Source organism: Astyanax mexicanus, unplaced genomic scaffold, assembly GCF_023375975.1.
Source record: "Astyanax mexicanus isolate ESR-SI-001 unplaced genomic scaffold, AstMex3_surface scaffold_48, whole genome shotgun sequence".
Taxonomy (NCBI): Eukaryota; Metazoa; Chordata; class Actinopteri; order Characiformes; family Acestrorhamphidae; genus Astyanax; species Astyanax mexicanus.
The window spans coordinates 108,804-130,672 of record NW_026040058.1 but is presented as its reverse complement, the minus strand read 5'-3'; the positions used below and the strand labels follow the sequence as shown (position 1 = coordinate 130,672).

Here is a 21,869-nt window from a genome sequence, read left to right as displayed (position 1 = left end):
TGCAAAATCAGCCATGCTGAAAAGTGTCAATTTAGTGGACCAGAAAGTTAAGCTCTCAACCCTATTATCATCTAATTCAATACTCAGTACGTAGCCTCTGTTTAGGTTAATGCACTTTACATAGGCTACTCAGTGTTTTAAATTATAGTCGTGTTAGTAAAATGTATAAATCATTATTTTAAATAATTTCATAAGATTTGTAATAATTCTTGTAATTATAAAAGTAACTCTTTGTTAGTGTTCTCCGTGGTTTAACTTATTGTGCAGGAAACACTTTATTTCAAGACATTATTTAAATATGCAGAATTACAGTGAAAAGATGCAGTGGTATGAAAAAGTCACCCCTGATAATTTCCATGATTTTCCTTATAAATCATTGGTTGTTCGAATCATCAAATTCAGTTAAATATATCATATAGCAGATGAATAAGTGGAATAATTTCATAATATTTAACTGAAATTACTGATCTAAACACCCAATGATTTATAAAGAGAAATCTGGAAAATTATCAGTAATGCTCAAACTTTTACATACTACTGTTTGACCAGCTGTGTAAAGATTTATTGTCATTATTCCTGAAATCAAATTGAAAAAATAAGACAAGATAAAATAGGCAGATAACTTTTTAGCACTTGTGGAATGCATGTTTCTTATCTCTTCACCTGCATAACTCATAACACTTCTGTGCATTGAGATGATATCCATTTCATCAACAATTACCATAACGTCATGATTACTGAGCTTCCTGATTGACCTGTTTTCAAAAATGAATGCAAAATCAGCACATGTTAAGCCTCATTGTAGAGGTCTGCACTCCCGCGGGAGTCCCGCGGGACCCGCGGGACCCGTCAGAATATGTTGCGGCGCGGGACAAAACTGCATTGTTATTGGCGGGAGCGGTAATTTAATCAATACAGGCCATGCGGGAGCGGGACCACATTAACATGTGGTCCCGCTCCCGCAAATTGATAAATAGTTAAGAAAATTATAATAATCACGCTATGATTCCCATGCAAGCAACAAAAAAACACAAGAAAAATCTCTCGGAGGATGGACACACACACACACATTTTCAGCATCTCCAGCAGGCGTGTGCAGAGGAGGGGGGGGGGGGGGGGGAGGGGGGTGTGTAATTTAAAGGACGACATTTACTATACTGGTGCAAAATAATAATAATAATAATAATAATAATAACAATAATAATAATAACAATAACAATAACATTGTTATTGTTATTATTATTATTGTTATTATTATTATTATTATTATTATTATTAATAATAATACAAATATTAATTAAACTAATTGAATTTAATTTTATATATTTTTACATTTATTATTTTATATAATATAGATCCACTTCTAATCCACTTCTAGGATTCTTGATGCACCTGATGGCATGTGTTTGGACTGCGAACTGAATTGCTGTTTTAATAAATACATATGTAAATTTGAAGCACTAAATGTAATTAATTCAATTCATATTAGGACTGCGGGACGGGAGCGGCGGGAATGTGTATGTGGCGGGCGGGAGCGGGATTAAAAGAAGTGATTTTTTTGCGGGAGCGGGCGGGAGCGGGACAAAAAGACGCGGGAGCGGGCGGGAGCGGGTTTAAAAAAACAGTCCCGCGCAGACCTCTACCTCATTGCACTGCTGGAATGCAGCTTTGCATGTATAAAGACAATCTAAACCTATAAAATAAAATCACATTTCACAGCTTACCAGTAGCTCTTATGAAGCATATTACAGTTTTTCACAACTGCAAAGAAGCGTTTACCTTTATTTCTGAACTCGAAATATAGCAAAACATCTACCTTATGCAGTTAACCAAATACTTCATTTTCTGCACAAAAAAAAAAAAAACAAAGAAACTGGATCCACATCAATTAATTCTTTTAAAACAAAGAACGCATGTTCTCTGTTCCAGAGCTACGTATAGTGCATCACAGAGCCACCATTCTCAAAATAATGAAAGTTGGTGACATTAAAAAAAAACATCATCACTGCTGTACTCTTTCCCAGCAAACTATGTACCTTATGACAGCAAGTTTTTTTTATTCAGTTTATTTTTTATTGTAAACTATTAAAGTGTTTGTACTTGAGTGTCAATATTTTTTTCTGACTGTTGACAAGTGAAAACAAGATAAGACAAGTCAAAAAACTAATCCCTAAACTGAGTGGTCTCGTTAGTCTATATTATGATCTTTCTTTGGCCACATGTTCTCATACACATCAAATCAAATCTTCTCACCTGCCATGCACTTCGGAAAACTCTTTTTATGTCTTATCCAGCCCTGCCATTTTTCTGCAGACATGTCCGTGGAGCCAGCATACAATGCATTCTGGAGGGACATTTGGTTCTGTGGCAGATAATTAAATACCTTCTACCTCCAGGCCAAAAACGATTCCTCAATGGGGTTGAAGAAAGGGGAGGAAATTTCTTTCATTCTTGCATTTTGTGACCGCATATGAATGGTGGAAGGCTACATTGTCCCAGGTGACCATGAAAGTCCTCAGATTTACTCCCCCCTGATCCATTCAACATCTTGTACCAGTCATTGATAGAGTTTATTTAAAATCAATAGAAGGAGATCAGTGTTGTAGGCACCATTTTTATATTTGTTGAAGGACCAAACTGACATTTGAGACAGCAGCATACATTGTGATATCAGCAGAGGTGGAAAGTAATGAATTACATTTACTGAACTTACTGTTATTGAGTAGATTTTATGAGTAATTTGTCATTTTTAAAGTAGTTTTTAAAATAGGTCATTTTACTTTTACTCAAGTACATTTTGACACAAGTTATTTACATTGCTACATTGGAAAACTCCCAATTATTGAGTAAAAAATAAAATGCTGGGGGAAAAAAAAACAATTGGCTGAATTAAAAAATATATAATAATTGGCGCAAATGCTCACGCGTGGAATAACAAGGCAATAACGGCCTCACGCAATGCAAAATGGGCCCCGCCTGGCAGAGCTGTCAGCTTTCAAAACCTGAGAAAGCATGTGATGGTAAGTACTTTTATCATTAAACAATCTGCTTAAATATAAAAAAACATGTAAATAGCAGTTAAAGCATAGCAATGGCAAGTTAAAAAATAATAATGAACTGTAAATCTATAAAATTACAGTTTATAGTCACCTATATGACCATAATTTTTAATAGTAAAGAAAAAAATGGATCATAGAAACCTAGGCCACTTGAAAATGTTTTATGGGCTGATCTGAACAAATACTGCCTGAAAGGTCCAAATTATTTTGTGAAATAATAGTTCATTAAAAACAATTTAATTTATTATTTGTTTTTAACATTTTTACATCAAATAATTAAAAGTAACTATGTAACTTTTACTCAAAGTACATTTTAAATTGAGTACTTTTTTACTTTTACTTGAGTACACCGCACACTTCTTAGTCATTGTGTTGTCCATGATGGAGCTTTTCAGTCATTTAGCCAGAAAAAAATCTGTGTGTTGGGCGGTGTAATTAATTTGCATCAAAACACTAAAATCAGGTTACTGATTCCAAACTAATTGTGTGCCTTAAGGCTTTGATGTTAACAGCCCTGAATAATAATGATTATATTTTCTGAAAAGTTCTACTATGTTATTAAATAAAGAATATTTATGATACTTAAACTACAGTGAAATCTACAACGAAATTGTTTGCAACCCCATCAGCACAAACATCTTTTTTCAGTTTTTCAGTGTCAACTTACTGATCCAATGTATTTTGAGTCTTGTGAATAAGTTTATAATTGCTACCATCAACAGATATTTTTAAGTTAACGTAAAAACATAAGTTTCTTTTTATATAAACAAACATACTAATATTATGTTTGTTTATATAAAAAGTAGTGGTTTCAATCGAAAAAAAAAATAATTTGATCAATCACAAAAAAATTCTGTGATTAACTGCGATGAATCGCAATTGTTTTTCTTCAGACGTAAATTATTATAGTGGATATTTGAATGTACTTAAAAGAATGAATGTAAGAAATGTAAAATGCAATTATATGTATATTAGTGGTGTCAATTAAAAAATGCTATATACTTGTATGTTTGAGGGGAGATAAAAATCAACGCAGGGTGCTGGAGAATGCATGATAAATTGGACTGTAAAATTGGTTGTGTGGATTTCTGAATTCGAACTTAATATTTAAAAAATATCAGAGATGAGGAGCAGTGCAGTTCAGGAGTGTGTGTGTGTGGTGCGTGTGTGGGTGTGTGCGCGCGCGTGGGTGCAAGTATAAGTAAGAGAGAGAGAGAAAACTCTAAACGGGTCTGAGCTGGAGGTCTGAACCAGAGTGTTACTGCTGGACACCGTATGAGCGTGCTGTTCAGTCCTTTAGCCAGAAAATAGATCAGTGCGTTGGACGGGGGCGGGGCAGATTAAGGCAGAAGTAGGGGGTCAAACTTGGTGCCTTAATTAACTGGCGTTAAAAAAATAGTAACGCGTTACTGATTCAAAATTAACAGCGTGTGTTAACGTTTTAATGTTAACAGCCCTAATAAAATGATTTAGATAAAAATAAGAGACCACTTAAAATTATATGTTTCTTTGATTTACCAAATATCACAAGCCATCAAACCAAACTGAATTGCTTTTTTTTGCACCAAGAGTTGCATAAAGTTATCCAAAAGCAGTGTGTAAGACTGGTGGAGGAGAACATGCCAAGACCAAATATTGATTTCTAAACTTGTTTTCTTTGCATTATTTGAGGTCTGAAAGCTATGCATCTTTTTTTTGCAAATCAATGCTTTAAATGACAATATTTTTATTTGGAATTTGTAAGAATTGTTGTCCGTAGTTTTTATAATATTATTATATATAAATAAATATAATTATGTCGAGTATTATTACATTTATTTATATAAAAAAACTTTATATAAATAAGAGACCACTTAAAAATGATGAATTTTTTTTTTATTTTACCAAATTGAAAACCTATGGAATATAATTAAGAGGAAGATGGATGATCATAAGCAATCAAACCAAATTGAACTGCTTCAATTTTTGCTCCAGGAGTTAAATAGCTTTAACAGCTATTGCTTGCAATGAGATATCTTGCTTTAGTTTTTTTTTTTTTTAAATGTTATGTTAAACCAATACTATAATCACACTTGTGTGATTATAATTTTGAATACGTTTTTAATGTTCAGTTGGACAGCTCACACAAATATACTTACATTATATTAGTATACTCAGTATAAATGTAGAGCAAATTTAGTTTAAATTCTGATCAAATTTATATCATTTTAATTACAAACAAGTAGTAATTAAGTACAAATTAGTTGTTCCAAAATAACATAACTTAAGTACAGACCTATTTCAGCGTAATTTATATAAACTTTTTTTTCACAAGGGTACAAACTGGAGATCTTCTACTAATCTTTGCTCCTCATAGATTCAGCCCTATGTGGATACTGGTTTTCTGTGATGATTAAAATAATATTTTTAAAATCACATTATTATTTATGGAATGTTTTGCAGGCCTAAAATGCAGGGATGTATGTACCATAATAAATTAAATTATGATGACAAGACAAAATAGAAATTAAATATATATATATTTTTGAGAAAAGGTGTTTTTATTTAAAAGGATATTATTGATAAAAACCCAAGAATTTGGGTTAATATTGTCTGCAGTGAAATAAATGTCTTGAAAAATACAAAAACACTAGGATTTTCAACAACATCCTACCATTTTTTTTATATTTGTTTGTATTTAAATGTTTTTTACTGGATTAAATGATTTTTGGGGATGATTTTCTCTCATTAGTCTAGTTATAACCAGCAATACAAGGGCCCAGGTGAAGGTGCATGGGTTTCATTTCTTTTATTGTTGTTGTTGTGATAGAATAATGTTTATGAGTTTGTTTGTCTACATGTATCTCCAGCATTTTTGTAGTTTTACAAATGAAAAGAAATCTTCTTTGCTGTCTCAGTAGATTAAACTGTCTTCTGCAAATGGGAATTGGTAAGTGCATTTTCAGTAAAATTTCTAATTTGTTGTAATTTCACACTGCACATAAAGTATACTTGTGTAAACATTATGAGAAGAAATGTTACTGTGATTTTTATGCTGTATGTTGAAAAAGCTGCAGACTGTTTATTTATTGCACTGTAATCATGTAATCATGTGTGATTTATTTATATAGCCTTTTATTATTTTTTATTTATTTAGCTATTAACCAGTGTGCCTAGTGAATAATCTTGGAACAAAGCTTTGTTTTGTTTAACATGTATTAAGTAGTGTCATAAGCTCACATTTCAAGCTCTCACTATGACATGTATTTATCAGGTAAGTACCTTATCTCAGGTAAGAGATTGTGTCCCGCCCTTTATGTTAAATAATGCACAATAAAAAGGACCTGCAGGTGCAGCATCTCTACGCCCCTGTATAACTGCAGCAAAAGAGACAGAGAGAACGAGAGAGAAACACTGAAGCTGCATGGAAGTCTGCTCTTGTTCTACTTAGGTAAGACTTTTGTTCATTATGCAGCTTATTTTCTTCACACAATGTCACTGTGTTTTTTTACTTTTTGTTTTTTAGTTTGGTAGTTGGTTTTTACATTGTATCAGTTGATTTGATCAGTAGATCAATAGAAATTGTACAAAATGCATTTTAAAAGTTAAGAAGGCTTTATTTTTTCTTCTGTTAAGTTATTGAAGATAGTCCTGCTGCAGGTGATCACTGCACACTGCATTTGTGTTCACTATGACCTCAAACACTTAACTTTACTGCTCTGGATATAAAAATAAATAAATAAATATATAAATAAAATTCCAAGCACCCACTGTTTTTAAACTTTAAACCACACAGGTGGCATTTTTGTCCTCACTGGTGTACCTGAGAAACAGTTTAGCCAGTTTACATTGCTTTACATGTAGTTTCTAAATAGTAATCCTTTGCATTTAACAAAAAGAAAAGAACCACAAACTAATTGGCTGGGAAAGTTATTTGCAGACTGCTTCTACAAACATGAGTGAAAGAATGGGTCGCTCTCAGGAGATCAGTGAATTCCAGTGTGGTACTGTGATAGGAAGCAGCACCTGTGCAACAAGTGGAAGAGACTGGGAACAAAAGTAACTCACTCTGTCAGTGTAAAATAACAGAGTGGTGTCAGTGGATGCTGAGGAGTATAGTGCACAGAGATCAAAAACTTTTTATAGAGTAAATCAGACCTCCCCAAACTTCATGTAGCTTCAGATTAGCTCAGAAACAATAGAGTGTAGAGAGCTTCATAGAATTGGTTACCATGACCGAGCACCTTAATCCATCACCGAACACAACACTGGCCAGCGAATGCTTTTCGCAAAATAATGTGTGTGTGTATGTTGGTGTAAAGGTGTTCATGCATGTGATTAATCTGGAAACTTTAAAAATGAATGTCATTTTGTTTTAATTCTGCTTTATTTATGTAAACACAAACACATTTTTGCTAATAATAAGTTCAGAAGATAGATTGTGATTTCTGAATCAGTTTCTCTGATTTTGCTATTTATAGGTGTATGTTTAAGTAAAATGAACATTGTTGTTTTATTCTATAAACTACAGACAACATTTCTTAGAAATTCCAAATAAAAATTGAGAAAATGAGAAATGGCTGAAATAACAAAAAGTTCCAGGAGCTTTGAGACCTCAAAAAATGCAAAGAAACAAGTTCATATTCATAAAGATTTAAGAATTTAGAAATCAATATTTGGTGGAATAAACCTGGTTATTAATCACAGTTTTCATGCATCTTGGCTTGTTCTTCTCCACAGTCTTACACACTGCTTTTGGATACATTTATGCCTTTACTCCTGGTGCAAAAATTCAAGCAGTTCAGCTTGGTTTGATGGCTTGTGATCAGCCATCTTCCTCTTGTTTATAATCCAGAGGTTTTCAATTTGGTAAAATATACATAAATATATTTCTCTCTTACACAAGCATACACAAACATATGCTACACCTCTAATAATGTTATGTGTTCAATTAGAACAATAACATTACAAAACCCTATTTATACACTATCAAATCTAACCTGAGTTATTATAATAATAATAAAAAAAGAATTTCTTGAACACTGCACTTATTTCTTATTTGCTTTTTCCAAGCTTTTTTAAATTATTTGGAGTTGTACGCTATTGACTCATTTCTACAGTTTTTATATCTACCTGTTTGGGAGTTAAGATGCTCCTGCTCAATTGTTTCTGAATAGATAATGTACAAATCATCATGTTGTTTTGTATTTATATTTAGCTTTTCTTTTACAGGGTAAAACTCCTTGGCAGTAAATCACAATGGGGTTTCTAATCCCACTGTGTGTGCCCCTGCTGCTGCTGATCAACGGTATGATCTAAAACTCACTCACTGTACACTGAGGGAACAATATTTAAATATCTGGTTTAGATACAAATGATTTGGGTCAATATTTGATTCAAAATTACTATATTTTTTTTTCTTTCACAGGAGGACTGATCAAAGGACAGACAACAGGTAAATGAACCAAATATGGCCTTTCGTAGACTATATAGTTTTTTATTTATTTATTTATTTTTAAATTAATATATGTATATACTATATGGCCAAATATTTGTGGTCCCTTCTTGAAATAAATGCATTTAATTATTTTAAGCAGAAACAGAGATATTACTTCAACAAAAGCAGGATAACAACTAAACCTGCGATTTTAGAAGAAACAATTAATTAGCATACCATACTGTATTTTAGCAAAGTAATATTTGGCAGTTTAGCAGAACATTTTTTTACTATAGTCAAACAGATATTTACAATAGGACAGAGGTCAGATTTATGTTACTAGAATTAACATTAAAGAAAACACAATCTATCCACGGAAAATGAAAATAAATAGTGCAGTAACCTGTTTGCAGGTGGATGATGATTGTTTTAAAATATTCCATCCCCATGCATTAACATGTAACAGGAATTTGAACAATGGTTATACATGGGAACAAACTGTAGAGGGAACAAAAAAAAAAAAAATTAAGGCGTCTCCAATTTGCGCATATCCCAGGGCATTTTTTTAATTTAAATTTAACCTAACCTACATGTTTATTGTTAACATTTAAAAATAATTGAAATAATCATGTGCCAACTTCCTTTTACTGGAAACCACACTGTGATCTATTATCTCCCTTTAGATGACTTTGAAAGGCTTTTGTAGATCACTGAACCTTTAACGTCTTCTGTTTTCTCATCACAAAAAAAGATACAAAAAAAATAAAACATTCTTGTAATGTCTTACCGCCAACAAAGCCTGTTAGTCTAGTCTGGCCTTCCATTCATGTTATTGTTAGGTTATCAAAAAAGAGCAAAACAAGACTAACCATATTAAAAGTTTACAAATGTTAAATATGTGTTAATTGGTAGTTATTAATTTAATCAGAAACATATTAGTAATCACATAAGATTTAAAGGGAACAGCAGAGAGTAAATTAAACAGGTTAGGTAATCTGTTGGTAAACTTAGATTATTTAGTGTTTTGCAGAGGAATGGAAAGTGTCAAGATGTACTTGAATCAAGGCGGCAGGTAGAAATAGAAAAAACTTGTTAAGCAATCAAGGCCACTGAGTAAACTGTGGAAGCAAGAGAGTGAGACAGAAAGAGAGGGCACTGGATTATTGCAGGACGATTTGAAAAGAAATTTAATAAAATTGTGGAAAGCAGAGTCTATGAGGAAAGGAGGAAGAAGAAGGAGTGTGCTAGCGCAACATTCTTTAGAGATCTATTTAGGTCAGTTAAGACTCTTTACTGTTTATTAAGGAGAAATCTGAAAACCTAAAAGAGGAAAAGAAGGAGTTAGAAGAGCACGTTCAGAATGTTTACACAGAGGAGGAAAAGGCAAGTGACCTGGACCTGCCAGCAGACATCCCATCAATAGGTGATAGGTTAGGTTAGCCCCAGGACCAAATTATATTGATAATTAGTCATATTACCAACTTGGTAATTCCACTGATTCCATTCTGAACACCCCATTAACAAGTCCTTTCTGGAGCTAAGAATGCATTGTACCGTTTAGTACAGAGATAGCCTCCAGAGCCATGTTTGGAAAAGCCTGTGACATATTTATGTTTAACAATATAATCCTTATTTTAAAATGTAATAAATCAAATCAGATTTGTTTATTCAGCACTTTTTACAACTGATGTCGCACAGAGGTTCTAAACTTGATCAAGCTTTGTGTATCTCTTGATCCTAGTCTACAAACTAGCTTTGGATATTTGAAGAAACATCAAAGCACTGTTGTAAGTCGCTCTGGATAAGGGCGTCTGCTAAATACCATAAATGTAAATGTAACATCAGCTTTACAGAATCAGGTAGCAGGGCTGAGAATAAGACAAAACATAAAACACATAACTTTTAACCCCCAGTGAGCAACAGTGGCAGGAAAAAAACCTCCCTCAGGGCAAAAGGATGAAACACTGGTAGTAACCAAGGCTCATATATAAGGGGGACCCAAGGTCATTGCCAGGGTATGTAAAGAGCCGAGACTTAGCCCAGATAATTATAGGAATTTTTGCATCCCATTTAATATGTAGTTTTTCTTTTTTATTTAATGTATGGACAGATGAACAAAACTTTAAATTAGCATTCTTGATTGTTGCTGTCAAAAATCATTTAAATAGAAATAACATATTCAAACTAACACTGCTTTTAACGAAAAAATAAATTAACAATCTGTAGTAAAAGTAACAATATCATAAAACATTCCTCACATTCCTTAGTATGAACATGGCCCAGAGATGTTTCCCTGGAGATTCAAATCTTCATTTTACAAAACACTCTTAATAATGCATTTTTGTTTCAATTCCATTTATTCCAATTTTATACTTTCCAAATTATATTTGTTTATTTGTTCACGTTTTTCTCTAAATACGGCAACACACCTACCTCATACAATTAACCAAATACTTTTTTTGTATAAGCCATGGTTAGCAACAGGCTACAGGCTAATAATACTCACCTCTGAATGGCGAAATTTTCGGGGCTATAGCCCTGGAAGCCCAGGCCAAGCAATGTCCCACTTCAGCTGCTTATAAATGAATGATACAAAATCATTATACATCCACATAGGTGTAATATATTCAGATTATATTCAGTCAAATAGCCACGATAGCAATGGAGGTCATGCAAATCTGTGGTGGATGATTAATTTTAAGTGGAAAGATATGAAAGTATTTTCACTTCTTAGAAAAGACAATACTTTAGAAAATATTTCGGTTTGATTTCCACAGCTTTAAATGAGAAAGTGTCAGAACATCATGTGCATCATGTGCAGAACATTCCTGTAAATCACGTGATCAGATTTTTTTATTTAACCTCAAGAACATCATAGGAATTTTATGAGTCTTTAAGCATCAATGCATCACATTAGCATCAGTGTGAAGTTGGAACATTGCTTTGGAACAGGAATGTGAGTATGTATGTTTAGATAAAAACCAAAAGAGAACCTGTCTGTCTGCTGCACCCAGAGCATAGTTACTATTGTAATTCAATCATCAGTTTGTGTTGGACTCTGGTCACAACAAAGAAATGAAAGCACTCTTTTATCTGGATTTGGATATATGCCCAGATTTAATCGGGCTATAGCCACAGAACTGAAAGTCACTGCCATTCAGTCAGAATATTATGATCACCCTATTATTTCTTTACACGCTATCCATCTTTTCAGCTTAACTGATCATAGAACAATTTGTAGTTCTAAAATTTCTCTATATACACTATTTTTCTCTTATCCTGTTCTTCTATGGTCATGACCCCACATGACCACCACAAAACAGCTATTATTTGGAGTTGGTTTAATTAATGCAATGTAATAAACTTTTCCTCAAGCTGATGCTACAAACAGAACAGTACTGAATGTAGGCTACATGTACACTGTGTGAGGTCAGGGATGCAGTTGATCCAAATTACATTCAACCTTCAGTGTTGTCTCTCTCTCTCTCTGTATCTCTCTCTCTGTATCTCTCTCGCGCGCTCCGCGTCGTTGCTCCTCTCTCTCTCTCTTTCTCTCTCTCTCTGTATCTCTCTCTCCCTCTCTCTCTGTATCTTTCTCTTGCGCTCCGCGTCGTTGCTCCTCTCTCTTTCTCTATCTGTATATCTCTCTCTCTCTCTCTGTATCTCTCTCTTGCGCTCCGCGTCGATGCTCCTCTCTCTCTTTCTCTCTCTCTCTCTGTATCTCTCTCTCTCTCTCTCTCTGTATCTCTCTCTCTCTCTGTATCTCTCTCTCTCTCTGTATCACTCTCTCTCTCTCTCTCGCCCTCGCGCTCCGCGCTCTCCGCGTCGTTGCCAGTATGTTATTAACTAGTCATTTGAAAACTTGAACTAGTAAAATAAGCTTTAAAGACTGCTGTTCAATGAACAGTATGTTTAATTTCAGGTTTTCACACTCATATATGTTTTCTGCACCAGTACTAAGAAAAGAGCACATACTGTATGTGTCTGTGTATGTTAGGAATAAATAATCTATTAGCAATAAAGGTGTTTTCTCAATGCTCTTTTCTCTCAGCTGATTTCAGTGTGCTGGATTATGATCCTTGCAACAACTACACTGATCTGGACCAACCCTGGAGATCCAGTAATGCAGCTGGATCAGGAATTTGTGATCATTACTTTGACTGGGATGGATGGTACCGTCTGCTCTACTATGGGATAAATGTGCGCATGCCAGAGAGCTGTGTTGATGTGAACAGATGTGGTACTTATTACACTCTGTGGCTCAACGGTTCTCATCCTGAGATAGAGGACGGAGTAGTCACTCGCCAGGTCTGTGGAAATACAGGATACGACTGCTGTTACTTCAGTTCCACCACAATACGAGTGAAAGCCTGCCCAGGAAACTACTACATCTATGAACTAGTAAAGCCAACGTTCTGCAGTGCTGCATACTGTACAGGTACGATCTTTATTCTCAAATATTATGTTCATGGTTTTATTTTTTGTCATTTTTTTGTGTATTTCCCTTCCATTTAAACCTTTTACCCAAAATGCTTTGAAACTTTGATTTCTGCAGATACGAGTACATTAAACCTGACCACTTCTCCAGCGATGCTCCTCAACACAGAGTCTGTTGATTTTCCAAGTAAGAGTTGCACATGAACACAACAAAGTATATTTTTGAAGCTAAATATTTGTCCTTACTACAAAGTTTTGTAAATGCATTTACATATGAATATAGGGAGTATTAAAATCATATTACTACTACTAATGCTAGTAATAATAATAATAATAATAATAATAACAATAACAAATGAAATAACAATAATTACTGTAAATAGACTACATTACTACTTACCTTGTTTTAACACTGTAAACACACAGAGTACATTCCTGTATACTCACCTCAGAACAGAAAAGAGCTAGCACTGCCGTTAGCAGCTAATGTTAATGCTGCTTAGTACTGGAGAAACTTCACTGAGACTCCTTTATAACTCTGGACTTCAGCAGAGTGAATTTACTGCCCATGTTGAAGCGAGGCTTGGGGGTACGCTCCTGAACCAGAAATACAGAGGCAGCGAGGGACTCAGCAGAATATTCTCAGTTTAAATGGCAGCACCTGTGTGGACAACTAACCTCTTAAACCTCCCTGAATTAACAGTTAAAACAGTCAAAAAAATGTCAAAGCAAATAAGTGCAGGATTCTCCAAGCTGTTTTACTAAAAGGTAGCAGCAACTGGATTGAAGTTATGTGCAGGACGTGGAAGGTAGCTAAGTAATCGCCTTTGTTTGCTGTATTGAAAACTTGTGTGTTAGCTAGCTTAGTTACTAACTAACTTACTGACTGTAGAATAATACCTTGTCTAACTACAGTCCTCTTTACAGGCTTCACTGAACTATCTATCCAGGCAAATAACATGGGCACAGCATCCTTCTTCATCTTTCACATTCCAACCAGTGTCTTAAAGAAACAATCTTTTAAAAAGTATTCTGAACTTAATTTTATGTCCACGTTAATCTGTAATATAAAATCAGACATAAACAAATGTTTACACGATCATTAAATGCCAAATACAGTCCAGCTAAGCATTTAAGGATAATCGGGCTACTCTAAAGAGCTATACCCCCCACTCATTTTGATGTTAAGTCTGGTTGGATTGTCTGGCTGGGTAATATTAATATGAATAGCCTTAGCTAGCTAGCTTGCAGAGAAACAAACATCTTAAATTGAAATGGTGATGTCTACTTATCTACAGTGAAGATTTTTGGGGAAGCTATGGTAGGTTTGACAGGTTTGGTAGAAATTTGAGAGGTTTCTTTCTTTTTGAAGAACTGCATTTGGGAACGCAGCAGTGAGGCATTGCTAGTACCCAGCGGTACAATGCTATTTCTGTCCCCCACAGCCTCGTTTTGGTAGACGATGATGACGTATGTGAATAAAATGTATACCTGCCTCAATAGTGCTGTAAAAGACTCATTGCCAGTTATCGGTAAAGCTTGAATGTCCCCAAGGGAAGCACAACAAAGTTATTAGGTTTAGGGGCAAATACGTTTTCATATCATTTAAAAACTACTTTTCATATTTATTTAGGTTGTTTTTGTCTGAAATTAAAATATGTTTCTTAAGCATTATACATATCAGCCTAAACAGATGCTGCATGCTGCAGAATTTCTCTTGGGATGTTTAATAAGTACTTCTGGTGGAAATGTTAATGTTTCCACAGCAACCAGTCCATCCAATGCCACCTTTGACCCCTGTGACAACTACACTGTTCTTAATGATGTCTGGAGAACAATGTACAGTTACTATGGCTACTATGGATACTACACTTACGGTTATTCCAGCTTCTACAGTAGTCATGATGACACCACTACTGAATGGGACGGCTGGTATCGACTGTATCTTCAGGGTGAGAATGCACAGATTCCTGAGTGGTGCGTTTACTACATGACCTCTGGTGGTTACATCCCATTACTGCTCGGTGGCTCCCATCCTCTAATAAAAGATGGAATTGTAAGCCGAGAAATCAATGGACCAATTAACTATGGATACTACGGTACCCAGTGCAATTACTACAGGTCCAACCCAATTCAAGTGAAAGCCTGTCCAGGACATTACTATGTCTACAAACTCGTCAGGCCAGATGTTTCCATACCCGCACCCATATACACTGCAGGTACAGTATTTTTGTGACAGTTTTCATTATATGTTGGACGGATAGTGTTAATAGAGCAGAGTCAGATTCCACTACACTAAATACTATCTGTCCATTTGAAAAAGAGAGCAAAATAGAGCACTGTTCTAAAGTGATAAATCAAAATGTACAAAGTTTTTAAAGGATTTCGCTAAAACTTTACAATAAGGGTCACAAATAACAGTCCTCACAACAGTAGTGAACATTGTTAAGATATATTGAACTTTACAAAAATATGATACTGATTATATGCGCTGTTAAATTATGTACTCTTACTGTAAAGTGTTACACTTTATTCAATTTATTATTATTATGGAAATAAAATAGTTCAAACTGCAATTTACCCCTTTATATGCACTACAGTTATTTTGAACACTCCCAGTTACGACCCCTGCAGTAACTATATCTCCCTGGATCAACCCTGGAGAGCCAACACTGGAAGTGGAATGGGAATTTGTGACAGTAACTTCAACTGGAATGGCTGGTACCGGCTTTTCTATTATGGGATGAACATCCGTATGTCAGAGAGCTGTGTTGATGTGAACAGATGTGGTACTTATTACACTCTGTGGCTCAACGATTCTCATCCTGAGATAGAGGATGGAGTCGTCACTCGACAGGTTTGTGGAAATTCAGGATATGACTGCTGTAACTTCAAATACACCCCAATTCGAGTAAAAGCATGTCCAGGAAATTACTATGTCTATGAGCTTTTGAGTCCCATGTACTGCAATATGGCCTACTGCACAGGTACTAAATTTAAAATACAGAAATATATTCAACACATTTTTCTTGTATGTAAATATCATCACATTGTCATACACACTTTCTTATTTAATGGTTTAGATGTCAACACCACAACTCAAACTCCTGCTCCAACAACTGTGGCCAGCAGTGCACAACCTAACATGACCCTGGGTAAGTTGCCATAAATTATTAGATCCTCTTAGTCTCGGTTGAACTGGTTAAATATAAAATATATAATATGTTTTCCAGTTGGCTAGTAAAATTAAACCCCAAAATAATCTTTGTGTATATATACAGTGCTGGACAAAAGTATTGGCACCCCTGCAATTATGTCAGATAATACTCCATTTCTTCCAGAAAATGATTGTAATGACAAATGCTTTGGTATTAATATCTTCATTTATTTTGCTTGCAATGAAAAAACACAAAAGAGAATGAAAAAAAAAAGTCAAATCAATTATAATTTTACACAAAACTCCAAAAATGGGCCAGACAAAAGTATTGGCAGCCTAATACTTGGTGGCACAGCCTTTAGACAAAATAACTGCGAACAACCGCTTCCAGTAACCATCAATGAGTTTCTTACAATGCTCTGCTTGAATTTTAGACCATTCTTCTTTGGCAAACTGCTCCAGGTCCCTGAGATTTGCAGGGTGCATTCTCCAAACTGCCATTTTGAGATCTCTCCACAGGTTTTCAAACCATTTTCTAGTGCTTTTTGAAGTGTGTTTTGGGTCATTGTCCTGCTGGAAGACCCTTGACCTCTGAGGGAGACCCAGCTTTCTCACACTGGGCCCTACATTATGCTGCAAAATTTGTTGGTAGTCTTCAGACTTCATAATGCAATGCACACGGTCAAGCAGTCCAGTGCCAGAGGCAGCAAAGCAACCCCAAAACATCAGGGAACCTCCGCCATGTTTGACTGTAGGGACCGTGTTCTTTTCTTTGAAGGCCTCGTTTTTTTTCCTGTAAACTCCATGTTGATGCCTTTTCCCAGCTCTACTTTTGTCTCATCTGACCAGAGAACATTCTTCTAAAACGTTTTTGTCTTTCTCAGGTACGTTTTGGCAAACTCCAGCCTGGCTTTTTAATGTCTCTGGGTCAGAAGTGGGGTCTTCCTGGGTATCCTACCATAGAGTCCCTTTTCATTCAGACGCCGACGGAAAGTACAGGTTGACACTGTTGTACCCTCGGACTGCAGGGCAGCTTGAACTTGTTTGGATGTTAGTCGAGGTTCTTAATCCACCATCCGCAAAATCTTTCGCTGAAATCTCTCGTCAATTTTTCTTTTCCGTCCACATCTAGGGAGGTTAGCCACAGTGCCATGGGCTTTAAACTTCTTGATGACACTGTGCACGGTAGACACAGGAACATTCAGGTCTTAGGAGATGGATTTGTAGCCTTGAGATTGCCCATGCTTCCTCACAATTTTGCTTCTTAAGTCCTCAGACAGTTCTTTGGTCTTCTTTCTTTTCTCCATGCTCAATGTGGTACACACAAGGACACAGGACAGAGGTTGAGTCAACTTTAATCCAGTTTAACTGGCTGCAAATGTGATTTAGTTATTGCCACCACCTGTTATGTGCCACAGGTAAGTAACAGGTGCTGATAATTACACAAATTAGAGAAACATCATGATGTCCACCCCCTTTTGTATGTTTGGTGTGGAATTATAATCAAATTGGTTTTTGACAATTATTTTTGTGGTTTTCCATTGAAGACAAATTACATTTACATTTTAATATCAAAGCATTTGTAATTGCAATCATTTTCTGATAGAAATGGAGTGTTATCTGACATAATTGCAGGGGTGCCTATACTTTTGGCCAGCACTGTATATAGCCATTTCAGTTTGCAAAGTCTCTGTAAAGTGACCTCTAGTTACTGGTGTGCCTATTCCTGAACAAACTGTCAGAATGCGGTTGGCTCCATGAGGGCGACTCAATTCCAAATAAATGGTTCGACCTTGCAGTCTAGAATTCACACAACCTGACAGAGAGAGAGAGAGAGAGAGAGAGAGAGAGGTGAGCAGCATGGCATATGTACTTTATGTAATGCAACAGATTGTTCCTCTTCCAAGTAGAAATAATACAGTGGTGACAATGAGAAATATTTGAGACTTTAATGTGTCAAACTCCAACTGCATGTGAGATTTCTCCTGGTTTCCTTTACAAAACACAAAACAAAAGGAAGAAACTGCTGAAATGGCTCACAATTTCTCTGCTCAAAGAAAGTGCAAGATCGCCGTCTGGTGGTGAGTACTGCAACTGAAAACAGGATATGAAAGCTAAAGATTCTGTTGAAAGAGGGATAATAAAAAATAATAACTAAAGTAACTGAAATAAATGGTGTATACTGGAAGAGTTTCAGAATTTTTACATAAAAAAATATGATTTTGATGCATACTTGGAGCGATTTGAAAGATGTCTGGCAGCCAGTGTGTCATTGATGCAAAGAAGTAGGCTGATGTATTCCTAAGTGTGTTGGATCCAACAGAATTATAGACTAAGTAAGATGCACTGAGGGATCAGTTTGTCTACGGCCTCTCAGGGTAAAGATATCACAAGTGACTTTTTTCCGAAAAGACTTGACAGAATGTTTCAGACATTGCATTTGCACTTGAATTAGCCTACAAGGACAAAATTAAATTAAAGAACAGGCTGAGAAACAAAGCAGTAAACAAATTATTCAATACTTTAAGCAACAGACGACAACACGAAAAAAATCTATGTAGTAAAGACAATCATCAGCCAACTGAATGTCAGGCATTTAAATAGGGGGTGTAACAACAAACAGAAAAGGGACAAAACGTAAGTGGTCACAGCAAAGAAAAGGGTGAGGATTGTGATTATTTACACTCCACAATGAAGAAAATATGGCATTTTTTTAAAGATGGATTTTACTACATTCTGTGTAGTAAATACACACTAAGATATAGTGAAGCCTCTCAGGCTTGCATGTGATGCAAGTCCATATGGCACACGTGCTTCAATCTGGAGAAAAAATATTTATTGCTTTCACACCAAGAACTTTTTTATCAAGTGAGAGAAAGTATACTCAACGTGAAAAAGAGGCATTGAGCATAGAGTCAAGACATTCCATAAATACCTGTATGAAGGAAATGTGTGCTTCTGACAGATCAGAAGCCTCTTTTGACCATACTAGAGGCCAAATCTGCAGTTCCAACTATAGCAGCTCGCCAGGGCCTTAATCTTATTGGCATATGACTGACATTCAGTACAGATTTCCAGTGACCATTCCAGTGCAGACGCCTTATATCTCTTGAATGAACATTACACAAATGACAGCACAGCGGAAAGGGGAGTGTTCTTTGTTTCTCATGTAGATCATTCTCTGCCGAAGATATAGTAGAAGATTTATAACCCAATCCTCTCAAGGTCCTGGACCTGATATTATCTGAATGGCCAACGTTTGTGCCAAATACAGAATTAAAACCATTCTATACAAGAAAGAATTGTCCAGAAAACGACCAGGAATATGTTCTTTAGAGGTCAAGGGTTATCATTTCACCGATGCTCAGGCAATGGCTGCTGTCAGATGTGCGTTATGGCCATCCTGGATGAAGAACATGGATAAAGGCATTAGAGCAAAGTTCCCGGTGGTAGCCTGTATTAGATCAGGAGCTTAAGATATATGTTAATAAGTTCAAAGCGTGTGAGATCACACTAAACAGACCTGCTGCAGCAGCTCTTCATCCATGGTCATGGGCTGCAACACTGTGGGAACAGATAATAAAATCAACAGGCAGCACTACCTGCTGGTAGTAGATGTCTTTTCAAAGTGGCTGGAAGTTTTGCCCATACAGCTGACAATAGCAGAAAAAAAACTGCAGTTTCTCAAGAATAATGGAGGCTGTCATGTTCTCATGCCATCCAATGGAGCAGGAGAAAGAGCTGTACAGACATTTAAGAAAGGCCACATAAGACATACAGCACAGTCAGTGTCGCACCATCAATGGTTTGCCCAGTTCCCGTTTACATACAGATATACAGTTAGAACATTATTTAACTGAGTTCACTTTCTCCAGCCACATCCAGGCCCGGTTATTGCCAGACCTGTTCTCAATCAAGAAATCACTAAAATAGAACCAGACTGACAAAGTAAAGTAGACCAAAAGATACTCCAAAGCTAGACATCCAGCAAACATCAAAAGAAAAAATGGGAACAAATGAGAAAGAAAGTAATTGAAATCTATCAGTCTGGAAAAGGTTATAAAGCCATTCTAAAGTTTTGGGGCTCCAGGGAACCACAAATGGCGACTATTACCTCTTTTCCACCAACAAAGTGCTGGTGCTGCAGCCTGACCCAGAGCAGGTTCCTGCGAAGCTGCGAACCTTTCAAGAACCTGCCTGTGTTTTCACTACTTCAAGGAGTCACTCACTACGTATATAGGGGGGGGATTTAAAAACAACACAGCAAAACCCGAGCTCCTCTTGAAATTTGTGCTGGAGATGAGGTTTGTAAACGATTTTGTCCCGGAGACGCTTCAGTGCCCCGCCCTTTGGCCGCTCGCGTCACAGGTTCGCTGGTTCCAGACCAGCAAGATTGTGGGGCCAGAACAGAACCGACTTTTCTGGCCGTTCGGGAACCTGGCATGAGCACCGACAACATGCCGGTGGAAAAGCGCCTTGTGTGGATTAGTGGTGAACCTTCCCAGGAATGGCCAGCCAGCCAATACCCAAGAGCAGCAAACACCTGCAAACACCAGAAAACACCTTGATGGTCCCCACTACTGAATTTTTTGGAAAGTGTGTGTCCCATTACATCTGCTTTAGGACCTGGAAGACTTCCTGTGATGAATGGAATCATGAATTCTGCTGTCTACCAAAAAGTCCTGAAGAAGAATGTCTGACCATCTGTTTGTGACCTCAAGCTGAAATGAATCAATTAGGTTTAGAAGCAAACACCTTTTTTACCCATACATGATAAAAACTGCATTTTGTGTTTACTTGTGTTGTCTTTGACTAATATTTAAATTTGTTTGATGATCTGAAGCATTTAAGAGTGACAAACCTGCAAAAACAAAAAAAGACACTTTTTCAGACCACTGTATCTGCCTCTGTATTATTAGGCACAGCCCTAGGTTCTACCAGCTACATAGAGTTTAGTAATAAATGTTGCTTAACAGTCTTCAGTCATGTTAACGCAGTGTTTGTCTTATATGTCGTGTAACATTAGAATAGCAATAAACATTAATACAATGTTTGTGTTAACTGTACCCAGTGAGAGCATATTGTTACTGTCCAATCTCCAAAACAGGAGAGAGATACAACCTTCTCAACTTTCAGTGTAAAAAGAGTTTATTTCTGGTAATTCTGGAGAATTTCTATTGGTCCGTTCATTCATCAAGAAATGTTGACACAGTGTAAGGGACAGTTTGTGTGTTCAAATTATGTACTAAACTAAATACTGACAAAATGGAGATACTGGTTTTTCATCAGAAAGTGATGATATATTAAGAAAATTAAGGGAATGTGTATTTTCTACAGCAGGCAATGTCACCAGCTCCATGTTTGACCCCTGTGACCACTACAACGTCCTTGATGAGTACTGGAGGAGCACTAAGAGCTATTACACTGGTCATGATGATACGATTGTTGAATGGAATGGCTGGTATCGGCTCTTCCTTCAGGGAGCGAGCGCTCAGATGCCTGAGTGGTGTGTGAGCTACATGACTTGTGGTGGTTACACTCCACTTGCACTTGGTGGTGCTCACCCTCAGGTTCAGGATGGTATCGTCATCAGAGAAGTGTATGGGTCCAGTGGTAGCCAGTGCACAGCCTACAGATCCAACTCAATCCAAGTCAAAGCCTGTCCAGGAAATTACTACGTCTATAAATTAGTGAGGCCTGATGTATCAGTCCCAATGCCTTCATACTGTGCAGGTACTTGATGTTATTTTATTACTTCATGATTAGCAAAGAACAATAAATTAAATCACATTTAAAATAG

At 36.2% G+C, this 21,869-nt stretch overlaps 1 protein-coding gene across 1 annotated transcript; it reads left to right on the top strand.

Moving 5' to 3' along the window:
- The first annotated feature begins 6,244 nt into the window (after positions 1–6,244).
- LOC125797527 (uncharacterized) lies at positions 6,245–21,810 on the top strand. Its single transcript, XM_049473917.1, has 9 exons — positions 6,245–6,489; positions 8,271–8,346; positions 8,467–8,493; positions 12,527–12,913; positions 13,031–13,099; positions 14,679–15,131; positions 15,513–15,899; positions 15,996–16,067; positions 21,407–21,810. The coding sequence occupies exons 2-9, from the start codon at positions 8,298–8,300 to the stop codon at positions 21,808–21,810; spliced, it is 1,848 nt and encodes a 615-aa protein (XP_049329874.1). The 5' UTR covers positions 6,245–6,489; positions 8,271–8,297.
- The last annotated feature ends 59 nt before the right edge of the window (positions 21,811–21,869 follow it).

Bases quoted from the DNA above. Each gene is read 5' to 3' on its own strand.
- LOC125797527 (XM_049473917.1), top strand. From the start codon at position 8,298: ATGGGGTTTCTAATCCCACTGTGTGTGCCCCTGCTGCTGCTGATCAAC. The intron at 12,914-13,030 runs GTACGATCTTTA...TGATTTCTGCAG, and splicing joins CAGTGCTGCATACTGTACAG to ATACGAGTACATTAAACCTG. The intron at 15,132-15,512 runs GTACAGTATTTT...TATGCACTACAG, and splicing joins CGCACCCATATACACTGCAG to TTATTTTGAACACTCCCAGT.